This window comes from Ips typographus, linkage group LG3 (assembly GCF_016097725.1).
Source record: "Ips typographus isolate SLU linkage group LG3, UJ_Ityp_2.0, whole genome shotgun sequence".
Lineage (NCBI taxonomy): Eukaryota > Metazoa > Arthropoda > Insecta > Coleoptera > Curculionidae > Ips > Ips typographus.
In genome coordinates this window covers 15519870-15539596 of record NC_138424.1, presented here as the reverse complement: position 1 = coordinate 15539596, position 19727 = coordinate 15519870, and the positions used below count along the sequence as shown (strand labels likewise).

The 19727-nt window shown below is 35.9% G+C and overlaps 1 protein-coding gene across 1 annotated transcript in view; it reads right to left on the bottom strand.

The window, feature by feature from the left end:
- vir (VIR_N domain-containing protein) overlaps positions 1-18449 on the bottom strand; it is a 32187-nt gene extending 13738 nt beyond the window's left edge. The window contains exons 1-9 of the mRNA XM_081976645.1: positions 18264-18449; positions 11826-12117; positions 11578-11769; positions 11328-11521; positions 10828-11274; positions 6160-6325; positions 3736-3947; positions 3457-3677; positions 492-3396 (exon numbers count right to left, since the gene is read on the bottom strand). Coding sequence (XP_081832771.1) covers positions 492-3396; positions 3457-3677; positions 3736-3947; positions 6160-6325; positions 10828-11274; positions 11328-11521; positions 11578-11769; positions 11826-12117; positions 18264-18323 — 4689 coding nt within the window. The 5' untranslated portion in view covers positions 18324-18449. The remainder of the gene's footprint in view (positions 1-491; positions 3397-3456; positions 3678-3735; positions 3948-6159; positions 6326-10827; positions 11275-11327; positions 11522-11577; positions 11770-11825; positions 12118-18263) is intronic.
- Between the last annotated feature and the right edge of the window lie 1278 nt (positions 18450-19727).

Below are 19727 nucleotides of genomic sequence, written 5' to 3'. Positions count from 1 at the left end.
GCGGACCCGTGTTTATAGGACATTTTCGACTCGAATTCACCTAAAGAACATGTAGTGAAATTGTGTCCCTTACCTCGCGGGACACCCTGTATAACAATTTAATTTAGTTAACTAACTGCTAGAGGGCGCTTATTAAATAAATCGCATTTTTTTTTGCAATTATCTCAAAAATGTTAAATAAAATGCAACCTTTTTTATATTTTAGGTAGAAAGAGCAACTGCGTAGCGTGCAATTTGGAGCTCCAAGAGGGTTCGTTTTTGTCAAAAACCCTTCTCTAACTTAACCTAATAACTATTAGATTTTCTGATTTGACATGTTAAGCGACTTAACACGCAAATGTAATAATATTTTTCGTTCGCGATACTTTCCAAGATCTCAAATATTCGTATTTGTTCATAAGTCATAGTATCAAACTTTTCTAAATACATCAATCCTAAAATTTACAAAACGTGCAATCACAACTACAAAAACACCGTAGAAAATGACTTACCTTTAACATGCTTTCCAGTAAAATAAACGGATGCTGACTATTCTGCTCCTCGCTCTCAGTCGTCCAGCCTACTAACTGCTTCACCTCATCAACAGTGAAAGTGATACTTCTCGGTGTGTAAAGCAGACTACTATCGCTCTCTTCAGTGGTTAAGCTAACCCGCAGAAACTCGATCAGTGTATTTAAAGTGGACAAACATTCAGGACTAGTTTTGGAAAACTTATTTGCCAGCTGCTTCAAAATGGTCATAAAAAGCTTGTCCCGCTTTAAAAGTTGCTCGCGCAAGTGATAAAATCCATAGTCGTGTTCAGTAAGCAGTAACAATGTACGCACCACTGGTAGGTAAGTAACAAAAGAGTTTTCCGAACCGATATGATCGAGAATCACCCCTATAAATGTTACTAGATGCTCCTTAATAGGCAACGCGTTAGCTAAATAGGTTTCAGAGTCTGGAACGGGGTTCGTTTGCAACAAACTCAACTCTGCATCACAAAAGCTTTGCACAATACTTAAAATGCACTCTTGTGCTTGGATGTGACTGTTACTCAAGTCGTTTAGCTTTAAAATGTTCGAAAAAGCGGCTATTAAACTGCTGTACTTGTCCTCACTTTTACCGGTTACATTAGAGTTGGTTTGTATCAAATGGAGAACGGCGCATTTGATAGTGCTGTGAGTTACTAGACAAGCGAGGAAATTAAGCAACCGAGCCACGTGACTGGAACACGGTTTTTGCTCGTTACCACTTAAAGCCTGGAAAACTGTGTCAAGAAACCCACGAGCGATCATCAAAGCCGAGTTGGCCGCCAGGTCGGAAATTTGGATGCAAATTCTGCGCAATAAGTTTAAGAGTTGCGGTTGAGTGGAAATGCACAATTTATTAATAGTTTCTTGCAGAATAGCGCTGTGGGGATGCAAGTGAGCGGACCATAGTTTTCTCAAGTTGATAGTCCAAGCCACCTCGTCTTTAGTTAAATCGTCTCTAGTGTGCACTGGAAGGGGTAGCGGTAAAAGTTCGGACAAAATTAGCAAACCAGAAACGAAAGTGTAGGGAGCTAAAGTGACAAATCGAATGACTTCTCCCACCATTTGTGACCATAAAGTTTTATTTAAAGAGTCTTTTTCGTGCACTTCCTCGGAAACAGGTTGGCTGTAAACCAGTAAAGTTTCTATAATAGCCACACGACATTTGTGCGACAAAGCGCTGGCGCTGGCATTAGCGGGAAAACTATTCAACAAATTGAATGTCTTTAAAAGCACTGGAACAGCAGTCAGATCTTTGAATTCAGTATTTCTGCACTGAATGACGTAGCCAAGCATTTTTTTCAGTAACAACACTACAGGTTGGATGATATTCACTAAGATTAGACCCTGGTTTGAGACAAAAATTGAACTGTGCACTCCAGGCTGTTCGAAATGACTGCATAACTTCTGCAGTAGTTTTACAAAAACTGTAACCGAATCTTGTGAAAATAATTGCAGCACCACGTGCTTGTACTTCAGCTCCACGTAGTTGTAAATAGGGTTAGCGGTTGTGCTTGTCTTTATATGCTCGGAAATACCTAAATGCTTCAAAATGCGCAAGCTTGTGATTAAAGGCCCAGGATTTGAAATGACAGTTTCAATGTGTGACTCAATAATTGACAAAAAAGGAGTAACGTTATCGTAATTGATCGGTGCACTCTCTAAAGGTACCAAGTAGGACTTGATATCACTAGCCTTGGCAGCCATTGAGGGTTCTACATTCCGGAAAGCAACCTCACGAATTTTACTCCAGTATTTCTCCAAGAATTTCACTTCTGATGTAGTTACTACAGCCACGTAAATCAAATCAAGAATATACTCCATACCTGGAGAGGGTTTAAACTTTGGTTCTGCACACTCATCCAGAAACTGGAGCAAACATTTCACGTTATCTCCCATACATAACACTTCCCCAACCGCAAATTTTCCTACTGAAGAAAAGGTCAAACAAAACATGTTGTGCAGTTGATCCACCACTTCATTAGCGTCGCAGTCAAACAAGTTCTTTTTACCGATATCAAGCAAATGTTCCACGTGATACAAACACTGAATTTTATAAGCAATTTTAAGTCCTAAATTGTGAGAGTGCACTTCAATGCTGTCGTTCATACTGTACTGAATTTCTTCATCGGTTCGCAACAAACACTTCAGTAAAACGTTAATAGTTTCGCAATTTTCGGAAAGATACTGCAAACCTTCAGGACTATCCAAAAGTACCGAGACAATTTCAAAGATTGGCGTTTTGATTGCGGGTAAAATCAAAGTACTGGGACAAGTAAGCAATAAAACGAAACACTGCAAAAGACTGAACATATTGAAGTAATGCACTAAAAGCATTTTAGTGTCAGAGCGTAAAATTTCAAACTGAGCCGCAACTGGCAAGAATCGTTTCGGTTGGGACATTGCAAACGGATCGCTCCGGCAATAATTCAAAATTTGATTCAAAGATTTAGTTATAAGATTGATTTCTTCAGCGGAAATATCGTGCGACAAGTTCCTCAACTTAATAAGAATTCCATGCATTTTACAAAGCACCTCGAACAAATTGAGCTTCTTTAAAATGGAAGTCAGCGCAAACTTTTCCCGGACCAAAGGATTTTTTTGGAGAGCTTCAACTATTGTTTTATAACCCGAGGAATTGTTTAAAGATACGTTGGTGAATCCGTTCGAAAAACCGTTTTGTACAGAAGGATTCCCAATTAGAAATTTTTCAACTGCAAACTTATGCAACAAGTAAACGTCTAAAGACTTGAGAATCATAAGTTTGATAGACAACGCCATGAAGTCGCGTTGGTATAAATCAAGCAGTTCTTTGTGTAGGTTATAACTTTTGCTCCATAAGTATTGAATGAATGGTTCACTAGAACTTACTAGCTCCGCTAACCTAGATAAACCACCGTAAAATGCACAACATGAAAAAATTAAATAAGTAAGCAAAACTTACCGAACACCACATTTAATATGACGTATTTTGTAAGCGGGTTGGTCCTGGAAGTTAGCCATATCATAGCTCAAAGCAATTTTAAGCCAATCTGTTATGGTTTCTATAATAAACGTCGTTTGAGCGATTAGCTCTTTAGTGTCCGCAGTTAAAGTTGCATCATTTAAAGACAAACTAGCATTATATACTTTCATGATATCTATAAAGTTATCTGGATCTTCGATCTGAAAAATCACCTACTTTAGATCAAAAGATTTAATTAAATCAACGTACAATACTTACAATTCCAGTTAACTTTTCACATAAGTGTACAAATTCTTCTTTAATTTCTGTATTGTGTTGGTTAAAACCTTCTATTTCATACTTGGTGATGCTAGATTTTAAATAGTCATCAGTAATGCCGATCAATGTTCTTAAACTTTCCTGAATATCAATGCCTGCGTCTTTAACTGTGTATTTTTGCTTTCTTGGATACTTTTGTAACTCGGTTACACCTAAAAAGTATTTAAGTAAGTTTGTATATGAGAAAAAAAACATTTCTTTATTAAACGTTATGGAGTTGAACTGAAATATGAAAGTTATCCGGGCTTATAAGCCGTGGTCCAATGGAATTTCTGACAAGGAAATCTAATGGAACACTGGCTCACACGGTGTATCGAAAACCAACACACACGGATCGTTATCTCAATAGCGGATCTAATCATCATCCTAGCCAAAAAAGAGGAGCGTTCAAAACCCTATCGGAGCGGGCAAGAAGGATTTGCGAACCATCAGAGTTAGAAAAGGAGCTTAAACATCTGGAAAGGGTTTTCGGATGGAACGGATACAGTAGACAACAATTCAACAGAGCCACTCGCCCAAGAAACATCGAACTACGTAGACAACAAACGGGGAATGTTGAAGAGAAAATTGGTTGGACTTGCTTACCATACGTACACAGACGGACAGGATTAAAAAGATTTTAGAAAAGCACAAGGTCAAGAAGGTCTTTAAACCAACCCGCAAGATACAACAGAGTCTCAGATCGGCCAAGGATAAACGGGATCCTTTATCGGCTTCTGGAGTTTACAGGATCCCATGCAGAACGATTAATCAAGTCGAACGACTGATCGACCGAGAAATCAGCGGTGGCAGAACATGCACTTTCCAGAGTACACGATATTGGTTTTGAAGAGGTGGAGGTTTTGGATCGATCACAGCGTTACTATCCTAGATTAACTAGAGAAGCCATTGCGATCTTTAAGCACGAGAACATCATCAACAGAAAATGACATTAAGAAGGAACCTTCTAATACGTCTTATAACGTTATAGGTATAACCCTGTGAAATGTTAGAGGACGTCACAGGACGTTACTTTTGCCGTATTTTTTGTGTGGTCGTTATTGGTAACTCATCAACGTTTGATTATGAACCAATTTACGTCAGCATTGCTGTGACATTCGGCTGTTAAGTTAACGTATAATAATGACAAAGTTTACGTCATATGTCATTTCGTCACGTAGTGGCTGTTTTTCCCTTCGGAAACGTAGAATTGGCAGTTTTGCTGCAATGACTTTTGCTGAATACCCCGTTGGGTCAAATACTTATGACAGCAATCTTCGTTGGTTTTCGGTGTCGTAGGTAGCGGTCAGGTTGACAAGGGCAAGACCCGTTAATTGCTTTGTTTTCATATCTTTTTTCTATGTCCTCTGGAGCGCTAAAAATTGGCCGCATGATTTCTCGGGTCTGAAACCAGCCTGGTGGGGTATGATTTTTGGATCGACGATACAGCTGATTCGGTTTAGTATCAGTCTTTCATAGAGTTTAAATAGGTTACACAACTGAGAAATTGGTCGGTAGCTGTTGAAAGAGTCGGGATCTTTCCCTGGTTTTAGAAAGGCAACCACTTTTAATTTTCTCCATAGCTTAGGTATCTTAAAGAGGTCTCGGATATTGTTGAAGACTTGTAGGAACCAACTTCTTGTCGCCAGGCACGAAATGTTTGATTTGTTCGACGCAAATATTGTTGACTCAGGCGGCATTTCCGTTTTTCAACGTATTTATGCCATCGTTGAGTTCTTTAATTGTGAACGGGGATGCGAAATAATAATTTTCGATGTGGATATTGCGATGTAGTTGTGTTTTCTGGCGTTTTTTCGTGAGCTTTCGGAGCCAACTCTGCAGTTCTCAACCATAGGTCGGAGTGTTCCTTATTATTACATCTACTCTGATGCTTCTTTTTGCTTCACCATGCGCCAGGTCGAGTGCCGGTTCTGAGCCAATAAAGGCCGTCTTTGAACCCAGCTTGGCGAGATCAGCGGCTTTGGCATTCCCAGGGAAGTCAGAGTGACCCGGAATTTACATCAAGGTAACGCTGTCGGACTCCGTAAGAGTGTTAAGAACTTAATGACAACCCAGGACCGTCTTTCACAGAAAGCGACCTGAGGAAAGAGCCCAAACAGCGGCCTCAGTGTGTGTGAAATTTTTTTTTTTTTATCGATTTTCGTCTAGGGAGTTAATAGTCATTACCTCCCCAGGTCCCTATTAGTTAATCATCTCCCAGGAGCAGATCTCCAAAACTTACGTTAAATAGTCTCCAAGTGAACTTTTAAATACAACTAATGTTCTAAACCAGAGAAGAATTTTTTTATATTAAATATCTTAGGGTCTACTTCCAGTCATCCGCCGCCAACAATATACGAGTATAAAAAAGTGAAATAAACTCACCTGGATTAAACTGTCGAATAATATCGTCGTTATTTGTATACGCAGTATAATCATATTCCGATTCTTGATAGTGATCATTATCGTCCAAAATATCTTCGTCACTTAAAATCGGTTCGAATTCTTCAACATCAATTGGCGTTGCTTCCTCAACAGGAGTACTTTTAACCTGATGGTAAACCAGATTTTATCACTAAATACCAAATTGATTTTTTTTGCGTTGTTGACAAATGTATTGCTAACAATATCTTATAATATACAGGGTGTCCGGAAAATACGTGTACAACGTTTGACGACAGACTCCTGACGTCAAAATATGTCGATCTAAGCCGACTTAGTTATATCCAAAATTGTCTCGTTTAGCCGGTAGAGGGCGTCAAAAATTTGTAAAAATATTGGTTTTTTACTAAATTACGTGAAAACCTGCTAATGGATTTTAATGAATTTTAGTATGTAGACTAATACTATAAAATGACGTTTTCTAGTAGTATAGTCACCGGCTGTAAATAAGTGGAAGTGTTATAAAAGTGATATAATACGTCAACATTTCTCCTCATTTTTTATATGAACGGCGTTATGACAACCCAGATATTTTTGTCGAGTGACCGGAAGTATTTTGAAGCTATTTTACCTCTTTAATATTTCCCGGTGGATGAGCTGTTTCGCCAGAAAAAAAAAATTTACAATTACCTGCATACATCAAAGTAGGTATAATAAAGTTGAAATTATTTATTGTAAGAAACTAAGTAAACCAAAAACATTACTTAAGCAAATGTGTAAAATGACCGCCATCTTGCTGAATACACTTATCAATACTCTTTAAGAAATGAAATTGTACCCAATATTTTTACAAATTTTTGACGCCCTCTACCGGCTAAACGAGACAATTTTGGTTATAACTAAGTCGGCTTAGATCGACATATTTTGACGTCAGGAGTCTGTCGTCAAACGTTGTACACGTATTTTCCGGACACCCTGTATAAGCTTCGTCAGGCAAGTCAAACTATTTCTTCTCCAATCGGCTCGACATTTAAGTCTGATTTATAGAAGGACACAAGGTTAACTAACTAGTCAAAATTAATAACATGTTTACACAATGTCATTATAGCAATATACGCCAATTTGATTATAGGTTAGACACAAGTTTCGTGTTGTGTTGTGTCTAAAGATGAAAAATTATCAGAAATTTATTTTTGGAGAAAATGCCAAGATTCTAGATAAAAAAAGGCTAATAAGTGCATATCAAAAGCAACAATTCAGGCAATGGAATTTAGACTATTTGAAAATTATAAAATGCCAACTGTACGTGATTATTGGAGGAACCACACTGTGTAAGTAGTTTTTACAGCTTCATAGAGCCAATTACGTCACGTGACCTGTCATAACTGTCGAAACCCGTTCACCAGTGACCTGAAGCTATAAAATTACAAACAGTTGCTTATTTGAGGAATTAAACTGGAAGTTGTGTATAAAGTTCCATGGAGCCAAATTTGACAGTTGGCACGTTAAGGAACACTTTAAAGCTGATTTCACATAACCGCGTTTTGCGTCTTCCGTCGGACGTTCCTTCCTTACTTCGTGAACCCCCCAACTAACAAACGGGAGGTTGGCTTCTGCTCCTTTTATGGGGAAATTTGCCAACCGTCGGACGTTACTTATTTCCTATTGGTAGAAAAAAACATTGAAAATGACAGCCAGAACGAAGCTGAAAATGACCAGACGGCCCGACCAGAGATCTAAGGGCTTTCCGACCAGAGATCTAAGGGCTTTCCGACTAGAGATCTAAGGGCTTTCCGACCAGAGATCTGAGGGTTTTCTGACCAAAGAACTTTCCAATCGGCGATTGAATAAACCTAACCGGGACTGCTCCGTCCAGAGTTTTCCGGACCAACTCACGTGTTGGAAAAGCCGACCAGCAGCCACAGAGTTTTAGAAGGTCAGAGCCTCAGTCAGAGTTGAGCCACCAGGTCAATTCCTTACTTGATTTAGTTTAATTTAATTTTTTTTAATTTATATTAGTTTGCTTTAAACAACTTCAACACTTGTCATTACCTCTGGTCACCTTTTTGGCTGCCGGAACAAGTGTTGAAGCTGTTTGTTCGTTTTTCCTGGTGTTCTGCTGTTTTCTGCCTTAGGTATCTGTCACCAGTCTCTGGACCCCATTCCCTACCTGGAAATCAGCGGTGGCCACTACTGACTACTGGGGAGAGGATACTGGAGGTTCCAGGACCCAAACATCGTCTTTAAAAACTGGTAAGGGCAGTTAAGGACAGTTTGGCACTGGAAAAACTTTTCCTGTTTAAATTTCATTCATTTACAATTTCATCATTAATCTTGCAACTTTTTCTGTAATTTTTGTAAATTGTAAATGTTGTGGTTGTTTTTCCCTTGTAATATACACATGTACATATACAACTAACGGTTCGTTTGATTTCCTACAGTAAATCCAAGAGTGTTCATTTATAAAGCGTTAGTGATTATCTCACTCAATTAAGAATGTTGAAATCTCATTAACGTGAGGTTTTATCATAACAAACTATAACTGTTAAATTAAATAAATTCTAAACAAATTAGTGACAAGTGAAAATTAAAAATGCCGAGTTTACAGGCAACTACTGTGACAGAGGAAAAAAGTTTTGCCAGATCTGTCAGCTGGAAATTTACAGTTGACCAATAGGAAATATTGTGACGTCAGACTATATATATATAAATACAATGTAAAGAGTGATTTGTCCAAGCGGTAGAATTATTTATTTTGGATAGGTAATTTCGCGTCACAGCCTTGTGAATTTTGACAGCTGTCAGGTGACGTATCAGCATCTGTTAATGTCACAACTGTTAAATTTAACTCTATGGAGCTAAAAATACAAGTTGTAATGCGACTTATCAAAGAAATACAACTAATGTGCGTATTCCAGCTGTACAGGGTGTCCGGATTTAGTGTGTTTTGACAGAAAAACCCCATTTGCCCGGCTAGATAGGAAAAAACTGGTATACAGGTCTAGAGCTCGATTTTTCGATATCTTGTCAATTCGCGGCGCTAGAAGGCGTTTTTCAAACTTTGCCCATATTGAAAACTCCATAAAACTTTTTTGTTTATTAAAATATCGAAGTGCACATTAGCCAAGTCGGAAGACATTAGCAAAAAACTAAGCACGCCACTGGAATCACACCGAAAAAGTGCCTTGAGCATGTTTTTGTTTCACTTCGATATTTTAATAAACAAAAAAGTTGTGAGGAGTTTTTAAAATGGGCGAAATTTATAAAATGCCCTCTAGCGCCGCGAATTGACAAGATATCCAAATACGGTTTGTGCCATTAATATTTTCTCAAAAATCGACCTCTAGACATGTATACTAGTTTTTTCTTATCTAGGTAAATATGGGGTTTTCCTGTCAAAACACACTAAATCCGGTCTCCCTCTGTATGTTAATACTGAATGAGTTTTGACAGTTGCCAGCGGTCAGATGGCGCCGGAAACATATCAAAGTGTCACTTAACCTCACAAATGCCAAAGTTGGGGCTTTTCTGAGGTGTAAATATAATGTACAACTGTTTTGCATTTGATAGCTTCGTCTCACTGCTGAATGAGTTTTAATAATTATAACAAGTGTCACCTGACTATAAGCGACGCTGTGAAGTGTCATAACTGTCAAACTTAAAGTCTTAAACTGTCATTAGACCTCTCAACAAAGTGATTCTTCAAAGAGACGCGACTATTTTACATTTTAGAGTGTCACGGCAATGTTTAATGAGTTTTGACAGCTGTCAGGTGACTATAAGCCTCTCATTACACGTCATAGCTAGTTCAATTTGTCAAAGTGGCCCATGTTCTTCCAATCACACGCATTAAAAGCTTCTATCGAGTTTTGGCTTTGGCAACGTTGATTTTAAAAATGTTCAAGCTTGTCTACGTAAAAAAGGATGTTTTAGAGTCGGAAAAACTTTTCCTTTCTTTTCTTTTTCCTAACTTTTCTTTCATCAGGAACTAAAGCGACCACTATTGCTGCTGTAGTTGTTTTTGACAACGTACGCGGCATGATGCTCTGTGTGCTACAGAAGTTTAAAAAGTTCTATAAATCTTCAAGACCGATTGATGCTCAGATTGTTTGTATTTGTGGCCAAAATCCTGGGCAACTTGTCGCATCAATTGTATGTTCAATCTATCGTACAACTAATTGTATAATGTATGGGCCGTTTTAAACGCCGTCCAAAATTCCATTGCCTGCCAAACTATTTAACTATCCTGTTAGATTAGACAAGTAGTTAGATAAGTTTCCTATCAGGGTCAATAATTTTATTCCACAGACAATTTCTATAAAAACCGTGAAATCAGACGCTACTGGTTAGTCAATTCCGTAATATCTATAGATATTTAAAAAAATCTATTTCACAGAGTTACTATTTTAAATTTATTTGTGCAAATTAAATTTTAAGACAATGCTTCAGATTTCATGTTTTAATTACGCTAAAAAACAAACATTTGATCATTCATAACTGACAAATTAAAAGAATCATAAGAGAACATTCTCGGTAAATTACTGAAAATTTAACGAAGAAGAAATATTCAAATGTGTCATTCAATAAATTAGGCTTTACCTTAAAACTATGACACTTTACTGTTCAGTAAAGTCCCTACATTTATCTGAGTAAAAAATCAAGTAAACTCACCTCTTTGGAGGTATCCACTTCATCTGCTTTAGTCACTTTGTCGTCTTTCAAATCTCGCTTAACTTTTTCTGCGGCATCCACACTAGTTAAGTCATCTTGCGCTACAGGTGCTTCCTTAACAACATCTGGAATACCAGGAGAATGAGGACGTTTGGGGCTTTGTATCGGAGGTGTTCTTGGTCTCTTTCGTTCTTCCCTATCATCTCTGTATCGTTCAGATCTGCGATGACCATCATCGTGCCGTCTCTCTCTAACACGTTCCCTGTCGTGCTGACGTTCCCTGTCTTCCCAATCGTGATCTCTGTCACTGCGATAGTCTGCACGATCCTGGTCTCTCTCGTAGTCCCTATCTCGGCTGCTTTCGTGATAGTCTTTAACTGGTCTATCTCTATCTCTACTGTCCGATCGGGAATATCTTCTCTCTCTCCTCTCCAAATAGTCTCGGTCCTAACAAATTTTATTAGAAACTTCATGTACATGACTGAAAAGGTAAAGCTTACTTGATAACCATCCCTACTTCGTTCCCTGTCACTATCCCTACTTCTAGATTTATCCCAATCCCTTTCAGGTGTATGTTGATAACTTCTAGGGTCTTTTGGTATGTCGCTGAAATACTCTGGATATTCAGGCTGATATCCTTCAGGCGGATGTACGTAAGGTTGAAAATTAGTGCTAGCCTGCGCTTGGTAGTCAACTGTACAAAAGGTAAAATGCAGTAAAGTAAGCAGTATTATATAACTAATTAACTACCAATTTGTGGTTGAGGAACAGTTTCTTGAGGCCATTCAGACTCTATGGTATTAGTGGCTACAATCTGTTGGGAGTCTGCTATAGTGTTAGGTTGGCTTGGTAAAGCAGGATTTACAATCGGCTGAATTAACTGCTCAGACAGATTCTTGGTTAACGTCCCGTATACTGCTAGTGTAATAGTTGTGTACAGCCCTTTAAAGAAACTTAGGTCACTACGATGAAACAGAAAGCTTTTCATAAGAAAAAACCTTTTAAGACTAAGCCATCCGTTGGAATTTTTCTGACTGAATCATCAGGTGAACATTCCAAATTTATTTTACCGTTCTGATCGTATTCAAAAGAACCCAATTCCTCGAATGTACTGGCTCCGGGTTTTCCCAAGTCATTGACAAAAAACTCAATTTGAAATTGACTAGGATTTGTAGCACCCAATCTAACACCTCCTGGAAAATCGGCCTGAACTCTAGCTCCAAGAGGTATTATCCGGACTTCGGTCACGTAAACCGGTTTAGGAAACTGTACCAAATCCAAATTAATTTCCTGCAAAAAATATTGATAACTTAGTGTTCAGAAAATATTTTGCAAAATTCGCCAGTTGGTAGATCGTGCAAACATGCGCAAAACCGGAAAGATTTAATATGCTATCGAAAATAACAAATAAATTATTGACAGAAAAGAAAACTGAGAAACACAAACTACACAACATCAATAAAGCAAAAGACTCCAGTTTTTGTCCAGCGTATTGCCAATATTTCTACATTTTGTTTAATTTAAAAATAAAAATTATCAGCTTTCAATTTAAAACATTTCCGCAGCAAATACCTGGAAATAGCATGTTTCTAACTTACATTATTTTAAAACTGGACTTAACATTTGCGGATATACCAGACAATCTGGCAACACAAAAAAATTTCGGAGTTCTCCTATAAAATATGAAAACCAATATGAAAGTGAAAATCCGCCATGATCTTTCTCTTAAATTTCTCAATTTACTTTCAGGTTTGAAAATAAAAATAATTCAAATTAAAAATCAAATTAATTTTTTTAAAATTAGTGCAAGCATATGCTACAGCCTCAACTACAGCACTACAAATCTACTTTTAATGTGTTTCTTCTGCATAATTATCTTTGCAAGATTTTGTTTTCTGTAAAATTCAACTCAGTGCATTTGATAGCTGGGACATTTTTAGAACATTTATTATTGTGTCATATAATATATTTAGTTGATATCTTGGACACTTTTGGTGGTTTCTCACCGAATTTTTCACTTTCGTCTACAAAGAAATTACAGAGTGTATAAACTCTACAGATGGGAAATTCTCAAGAATTTATTTTTGGATAAAACGGCAAGAAAATTTAAAGTAGTTTAGGAGAATTTAAGAGAATGATGAAGAAAAGACTAATAAATGCATCAAAAGCAACAATTCAGGCAATAAAATTTGGACTATTTGGAAATAATGTGTTACTTGGATAAACCACACTGTAAGTAGTCTTTACAGCTCCATTGAGCCAAATTTCATGTTTCATAAATATGAAGTGACAGTGTGACACTGTCAGTGTTATATTATTTATAATGTTAGGTTAGGAACGTGTTACTCGATTTTAGTTCAACTGGCGCTGCAATCTTAACTTGAAACGCCAATAGTTGCTTATTTGACACAAATTTGACAGTTAGGACGTTAAGAAAAACTTTAATATTTTTCTTGGGTGACGTGACAGCTGTAAAACTGTCAAAAGTAGTGTTTCTTTGAGGAATTGCAGTGTAACTCTACAAAGTTACAGATAACAATTTGCAGAGTGATTCATCAAAGCAAAGTAACCCTGTTACACATTTTTTCAGTCAGGTGACTATAACCCTGTCATTAAACGTTATAACTACTTCAGTTTGTCAAAGTGGACAATGTTTTTAATCACACACATTAAAAGCTTCTTGAGCTTTTTGATGTTAACAAAATGACTGAATCAAGAGTTTTGACTTTGGCAACGTTGATTTGAATGTAATTTCCAAGCTTTTCCATGTAAAAAAGTGTTTTGAAGTGTAAAAAACTGACATTTTTTCGCTTTGTCATTGCCTGAATTGATTCATTTACATAAAATGTGAAGCAATATTATTTATATCAACTATTTAGCTACACTGTTAGGTTATTGATAGACAAGTTTCTTTCATTTTAACAGTTTGTAAATAAAAATGATTTTAAGAAATTTCATGTTTTGATTGTGGTATAAAGCAAGCATTTATTCACAACTGACAAATAAAAAAAAATTTAAAAATACTTTAAAAAAATTACTGACAATTTAATTAAGATGAAGTATTCAAAATTCAAAAAACATTATGTGTAAAAGAAAATTTTTGACAAATTTACCGTTTTCCGCAAATTCATTGTGACAAAATTACCTTTGGCCATCTCTGACAAACTAACTTTTCTTTATAACAAACTCTTGCTCCTGGATCGACTCTATCTCAGGATTACCACAAGTATCCTTATATTTAATGTTGTAGAAAAGTGATAAAAATGTAAATGTAATGGACTTAAAGTACCAAAGCCTTCCATAATTTCTATTGTAGTCCAAATACTGAACAACCACCAAACATGTCTTTACATATCACTTTTGTTTGCAATGCAATAAATACGGAAAAACATTTTTCCATAAATAGCCAGTAAGAAACCTGTTTTTGCCCTAAAAAACTCACTTTTATCCAAAGTCATGGTCAGGACCTGATTATAGAAGAAGCAGCCTTTCAAGGTTCCAAAGCTCTTCAAATTAAGTCAACAAGAACATTTCAGAGATACAAGGTGTTTAAAATTAGCAACATTTTTGCTGTCTGTGCAGTTTATTTAGGTATAGTTAAAGTGACCATATTTGTTGAATGACAATGACAGATTTTTAAGGACCACGCCTAAAAACCTACAATTTAAGCGATAGAGAGATTCTAAAGAGAGAGTGTGTTCAAAAATCCGCTTCCTCTATTCTGAGAATTTGACTAATAAAAGTACCACTGATAATAAAAATAAAACTGTTTTTAATAAGTTAAATTATTAATAAACATATAAAATTTGCATCTGAAATACTGCAAAAAAAGAAAACAAAACATTTGATAGAATATTTCTACCCTTACTACTACCTAGGTACTTTTTGAATTGGTTGGTAACAAAAACGAAAAGACATATTTAAATATTTCTACTAGAAACATTTAAGAAGGGCGTCTGTACACTCTGATTCCAAATTACATTGACTCTTAAAGATACAATGTCCTTTTATTTCAGTTTTTGTCTTAATAAATAAATTAAATGTACTTACCCCCATTTGCACCCTCATACTTTAAGCCTAACTTAAGTTAAGTGTAGTCCAGACTGTGTCTTTTTCCATCTGTATTGTCACAGTCTGAACCAAACTTAATTTAAGCCAAATACTTAATTTTTCTGACATACAATCACCACGAGGGGTAAACCACTGGGGCATTATAGTGTACAAACTGTAGAAATTAGTGGGCATTACTTGGGAATTGGCAACATTACTAAAAATAAGTAGGCATTACTGGGCATTAAATTAGTATTATTAATAAAATTTAAAAGGTCTAAATTATATTATAAAAAAAATTATCATATAATATTTTTTTTCTATACATCTACCATAGAAATATAAACATAAATAAATAAAAAAACGTTTGGTAATTTTAATGAAATCCGTTGGAAAACAAGGAAAAATTATGATTTTTGTAATTTTACTTTCAAAAATTTTCTCTAGCGGCGAAACCGTACAACTAATCAATCAACTTTTATACGTCAACAAAAAGCTCATTTCATTAGCTATCCATTGACATTCAAAAGCTTATACAAAGTGTGGCAAATAAGCTAGTTATTGACGATTAAACAAAAAGATGAACAAAAAAAAGTCATGAAAAAATTAGTCAACTTTGACGCCCTCTAGTGGCCAAACCGACCAACCTATTAACCCCAGTTGGGGTATTTTTAGAAAGCTCATTTCATTGGCTATTGACGTATAAAGCTTTACCAAAAATAGTGCAATTAAGCGAGTTTTTGAGGATTAAACAATACAAACGTGCTACAAATACACGTGTTATTTACGGTTTAGTGACAGGATGCACCACAAACATTTTTTGACTGGTTAAAGGCTAATTTGACTATAGAAAATTAGGAAAACACGGTCACGTGACTTACTAGATCTAACACGACGTAATGCTTGGAATTTTTTTTAAAAACTCTTTTTGCAAATGACAATTTTCGTAAGGGTCAAATTTGCCTGAAACACCGCCACTATCCTAATGGGTTTTGCGTTATGTTGGACAATTAGTGCAAGCGAAAATCGACCTTAATGATTGTATTTCTACAGTTTTGTTACTACCCTAGATTTGGCAATCATTGTTTGTGCCAAATATCAGGGCCGTATCTGTCCGATTAAAAAAAAAAAATCCTTTAAAGATATTAGAGCTGTAACCGTCAAGGAAAACATTAGCTTTGGAACCCTCTGGCGGCTAAACGAAGCAACCTATCAACACAGGCGGCCATATTTTTTGAAAACCTATTTTAATTTCTAGCCGTTGACATATAAAAGTCTATACAAAGTGTTGCGTGTGACAATAAAGACAGTTTTGACTAAATTTGACACCTACTACTTTAACCTTTATTAATTCAGTTATTTTGACAGTTACAGGGTGGTTCAATGTATCAATTTAAAAAGTGATTTTGGTTAAATAAGTGGCCTAATACAAACTTCTTTAATTTTGAACAGAGAATCATACAGAATTATAAGAATGTGTTTCATTTGAAAAACTGGACTTTCTGTCCTTTTTTAGAACTGATTTTGTGACCACACTGTATTATATATTTTGAGGTCTTGATGAGGATTCAATGGTAAATATCTCAGAAACGGATATAGATAGGTATATGACATTAATATGCAAAATATGTCTAGAATTTGACATAGAATACAAAAATAAAAAAATATACAGGGTATCCCATTCCAGTTAATTTGTTGCACACATATTTTCTTATAGGTATTTACTTTTTTTTAACTTTAAAAAAGGATTTTTTTTTTGGACTTTCCAGTTGTGATAATACAGGAAGTTAGTGGGTATTGGTAGGCTACGTTAGGTTAGGTTAATTATTAGGAATTACTGGGCATTACAAGAAATTAGTGGGCATTACTGGCATATTAGGAATTAGTGTTATTATTAGTAGAATCTGGATTTCTAGAAATTTTGCATTTTGTAAATAATAAAAGCAACCATCCTTTGACATCTAATTTGTATGATTTATGCAAAAACAGGTTATTTGACAGATTTTGTTGATGCTTTTTTTGCTTTTTTTTCATTTTGTGCTTATTTTAGTTTTTTGTGTTTATTTACTGCTATTTTTGTATGGTTTAACTAGTTTTTTACAAAACAAGCTTTTCAAGTTTTTAAAAATAAACTAAACCAATAACTGCTTTGACAAAAAATTGCTATATTGAGATATTGAAGGCATCTGAATGACAAAAACATGTTGCAAAATGTATGTATCAATTTACAAATTTAAACTGACCAAAAAATTTCCAAATGGTCCTAAAGTAATCTAAAAAAATTTAAAAACATTCCAAAACACTATAGAACCTCTAAAATGCCTTGCAAAACTTTACAAAGCAGCCTAGAAGCTTCTAAAAGCTTCCAAATGTTTTTCAATTTATCTAGAAGCTCTCAAAAGCTTCTGTATGTTTGTAAAACAGTTTAACAGCTTCCAAAAGTTTGTAAAACTGTCTACAAGGTTTCAAATGCTTTAAAGGCAGTCCAGAACCTTCAAGGCTCTTTAAACTGTCTAAACACCTTCCAAATGCCCCTAAAGTAGTCTAAAAAGGTTTTAAAACACTACAGAAGCTCCAAAATGCTTCTCAAGCAGTCTAAAGCCTTTCAAAATAGTCTAGAAGCTCTCAAAAAATTTCAAGGCAGTTTAAAAACTTCCAAAAGTACAAATTCACATGTCTTAAAAGCAGTCCAGAACCTTCAATGCTCCTAGTAGTCTAAAAAGATTTTAAAACACTACAGAAACTCCAAAATGCTTCTAAAGCAGTTGGAAGTCTTTCAAAATAGTCTAGAAGCTTTCAAAATCATTTAGAACAGTCTAAAAGATTCCAAATGCTTTTCAACTAGTCTAGAAGCACCCAGAAGATATTAAAGCAGTTTAGAAGCTTCCAAAAAATTTTGTGAACCGTGTAAGAGATTCCAAATGCCTCTAAAGCATTCCAGGACCTTCAATATGCTGTGTACTGTGTACTCATGAAAAGCAGGACACACTGTATATGTACATTGGAAATACTGGAAATAGGACGTTTTGACAAATGAATTGTCCATCACAATGTCAGACCTATGGTCACTTTATTCATAGTCACACCTAAATTGTTACTTTCATAATTTGTTATTTACATAAACGCAAACAATAATATAAACCCTTCCACTGTAAAATATCACTCTCCATATTAATAATTGTTATTGTATCCCTAATAACAAATGTTACAGTTGAAACTCAAGTTGAAGATTTAACCACCTCATATCATGAGAAAGTCCAGTTTAATTCAATCCTAAATGTATCAAAACACAACTAAATTTTAAAGATAACTAATCAATAAATGAAATAACAGAAAGTTTTACTTGAAAACTCTTACCACTCATGCTACCAACAATATAATCTTACCTCTGTGCTGTCATGAGCAAAAGTATCAAAGAACAGCAGCTCCACTACGCTCTCCGACATTATTTACGATGCGAGAAGCTAATTTAATTCACAATAATTGAGTTATACCCCTTTTAAACATTTTTTTCCCTGCCAAACACAAAACACAACAATAAATTCTCACAAAAGTTTACCATTTTTAGGTTATATAGCTAAATTATGAAAATGTCAAAAGTCAAAACATCTCAAATGTCAACAACTCTTCTTCTTTTTCCAAGCTCCACGGATTTATACACTGTTGCCAGTTTTTATCATTGCTTTGCTTCTGTTTGACACTATTTTTTGTAGGAGTAACGTGTGAATATATAGATCATTCCAAAACCAAATACTTATTAAAATTGATTAACGTTAACCTTGCATTTTACTTCCCGGTCACCTGTACTTTCCGGTTCGTTAGCTTCAAGTAGTTCTTCCCTCCTTCAAAAAATTTTCAAAGGAATTTTTTGATCACGCTAAGTCTATTTCTTTTGAGCAAGTTTAAATTACTGCATCATTGTCTTTGTAGTCGTTAGTTTGGAGACTTTAATCATGTATTATCTTTGTTTTTGTTGTCTTTTTTTTTTTTGACATTGTTCCACACCCCTTGCAAGGGTCTTTAGTACCTAGTTTGTACTGAATTGAACAAAAATAAAACACTCAAATCAATGAAGGCACTTTTGCAGTCCTCCCTATAACTCAAACCAGAAACTACCCTCACAGCCTTCCTCTGCAGTCCGAAAACCCTGTGCCTCCCCGTCGAATGTCCCCATGCAAGGATTGCATAGCTAATGTGTGTAAGAAAAACTGCGAAATAAGCTTTGTATTACACCAGCAGAGACACACCGAGAGAGATGCCGGAGAAGATAGACGCTCCTGATAAGTTTTCCTGCAGAAATGTTACTGCCGGGACCTTTGGTGTGTCAAACAATTCTCTAAGGGAGAAAACCCCCATCTGCGTCTTCTCTGCATTCAGCAGCAGCCTATTAGAGCAGAACCAGTGCTCTGCCCTCTCCCGTGCCAACCTGGCAGCCCTCAACCCCTCATCTAACGCATCAGCAGAAAGAGAAACGGTGGCGTCATCGGCAAAGAGAGTGTATTTATCCGTTGTTTGGTCATTATAAAGAAGGTTATTGATATATATTAAAAACAATATATGGCCAATAAGAATTTTGACCCTTGAGGAACACCTATGTTAATCTCACTCACCGCCGAAGACACCCCCTGCCACCTTCACCACTTGATGCCTGCGTTCCAGGTATGAGCTAATCAAATTCACATTCGTGGTGTCAATAAAATTGTAATATTTAAGTTTGAGGAGGAGGATACCATGATCGACACAGTCAAAGGCCTTGCTCAAATCCAAAAGCAAAACAGGGTTATACTGCTTATTGTGGAAGGCGTCTAAAATAGTAGATACAAGATCTAATATGGCCTGAACTGTACTTC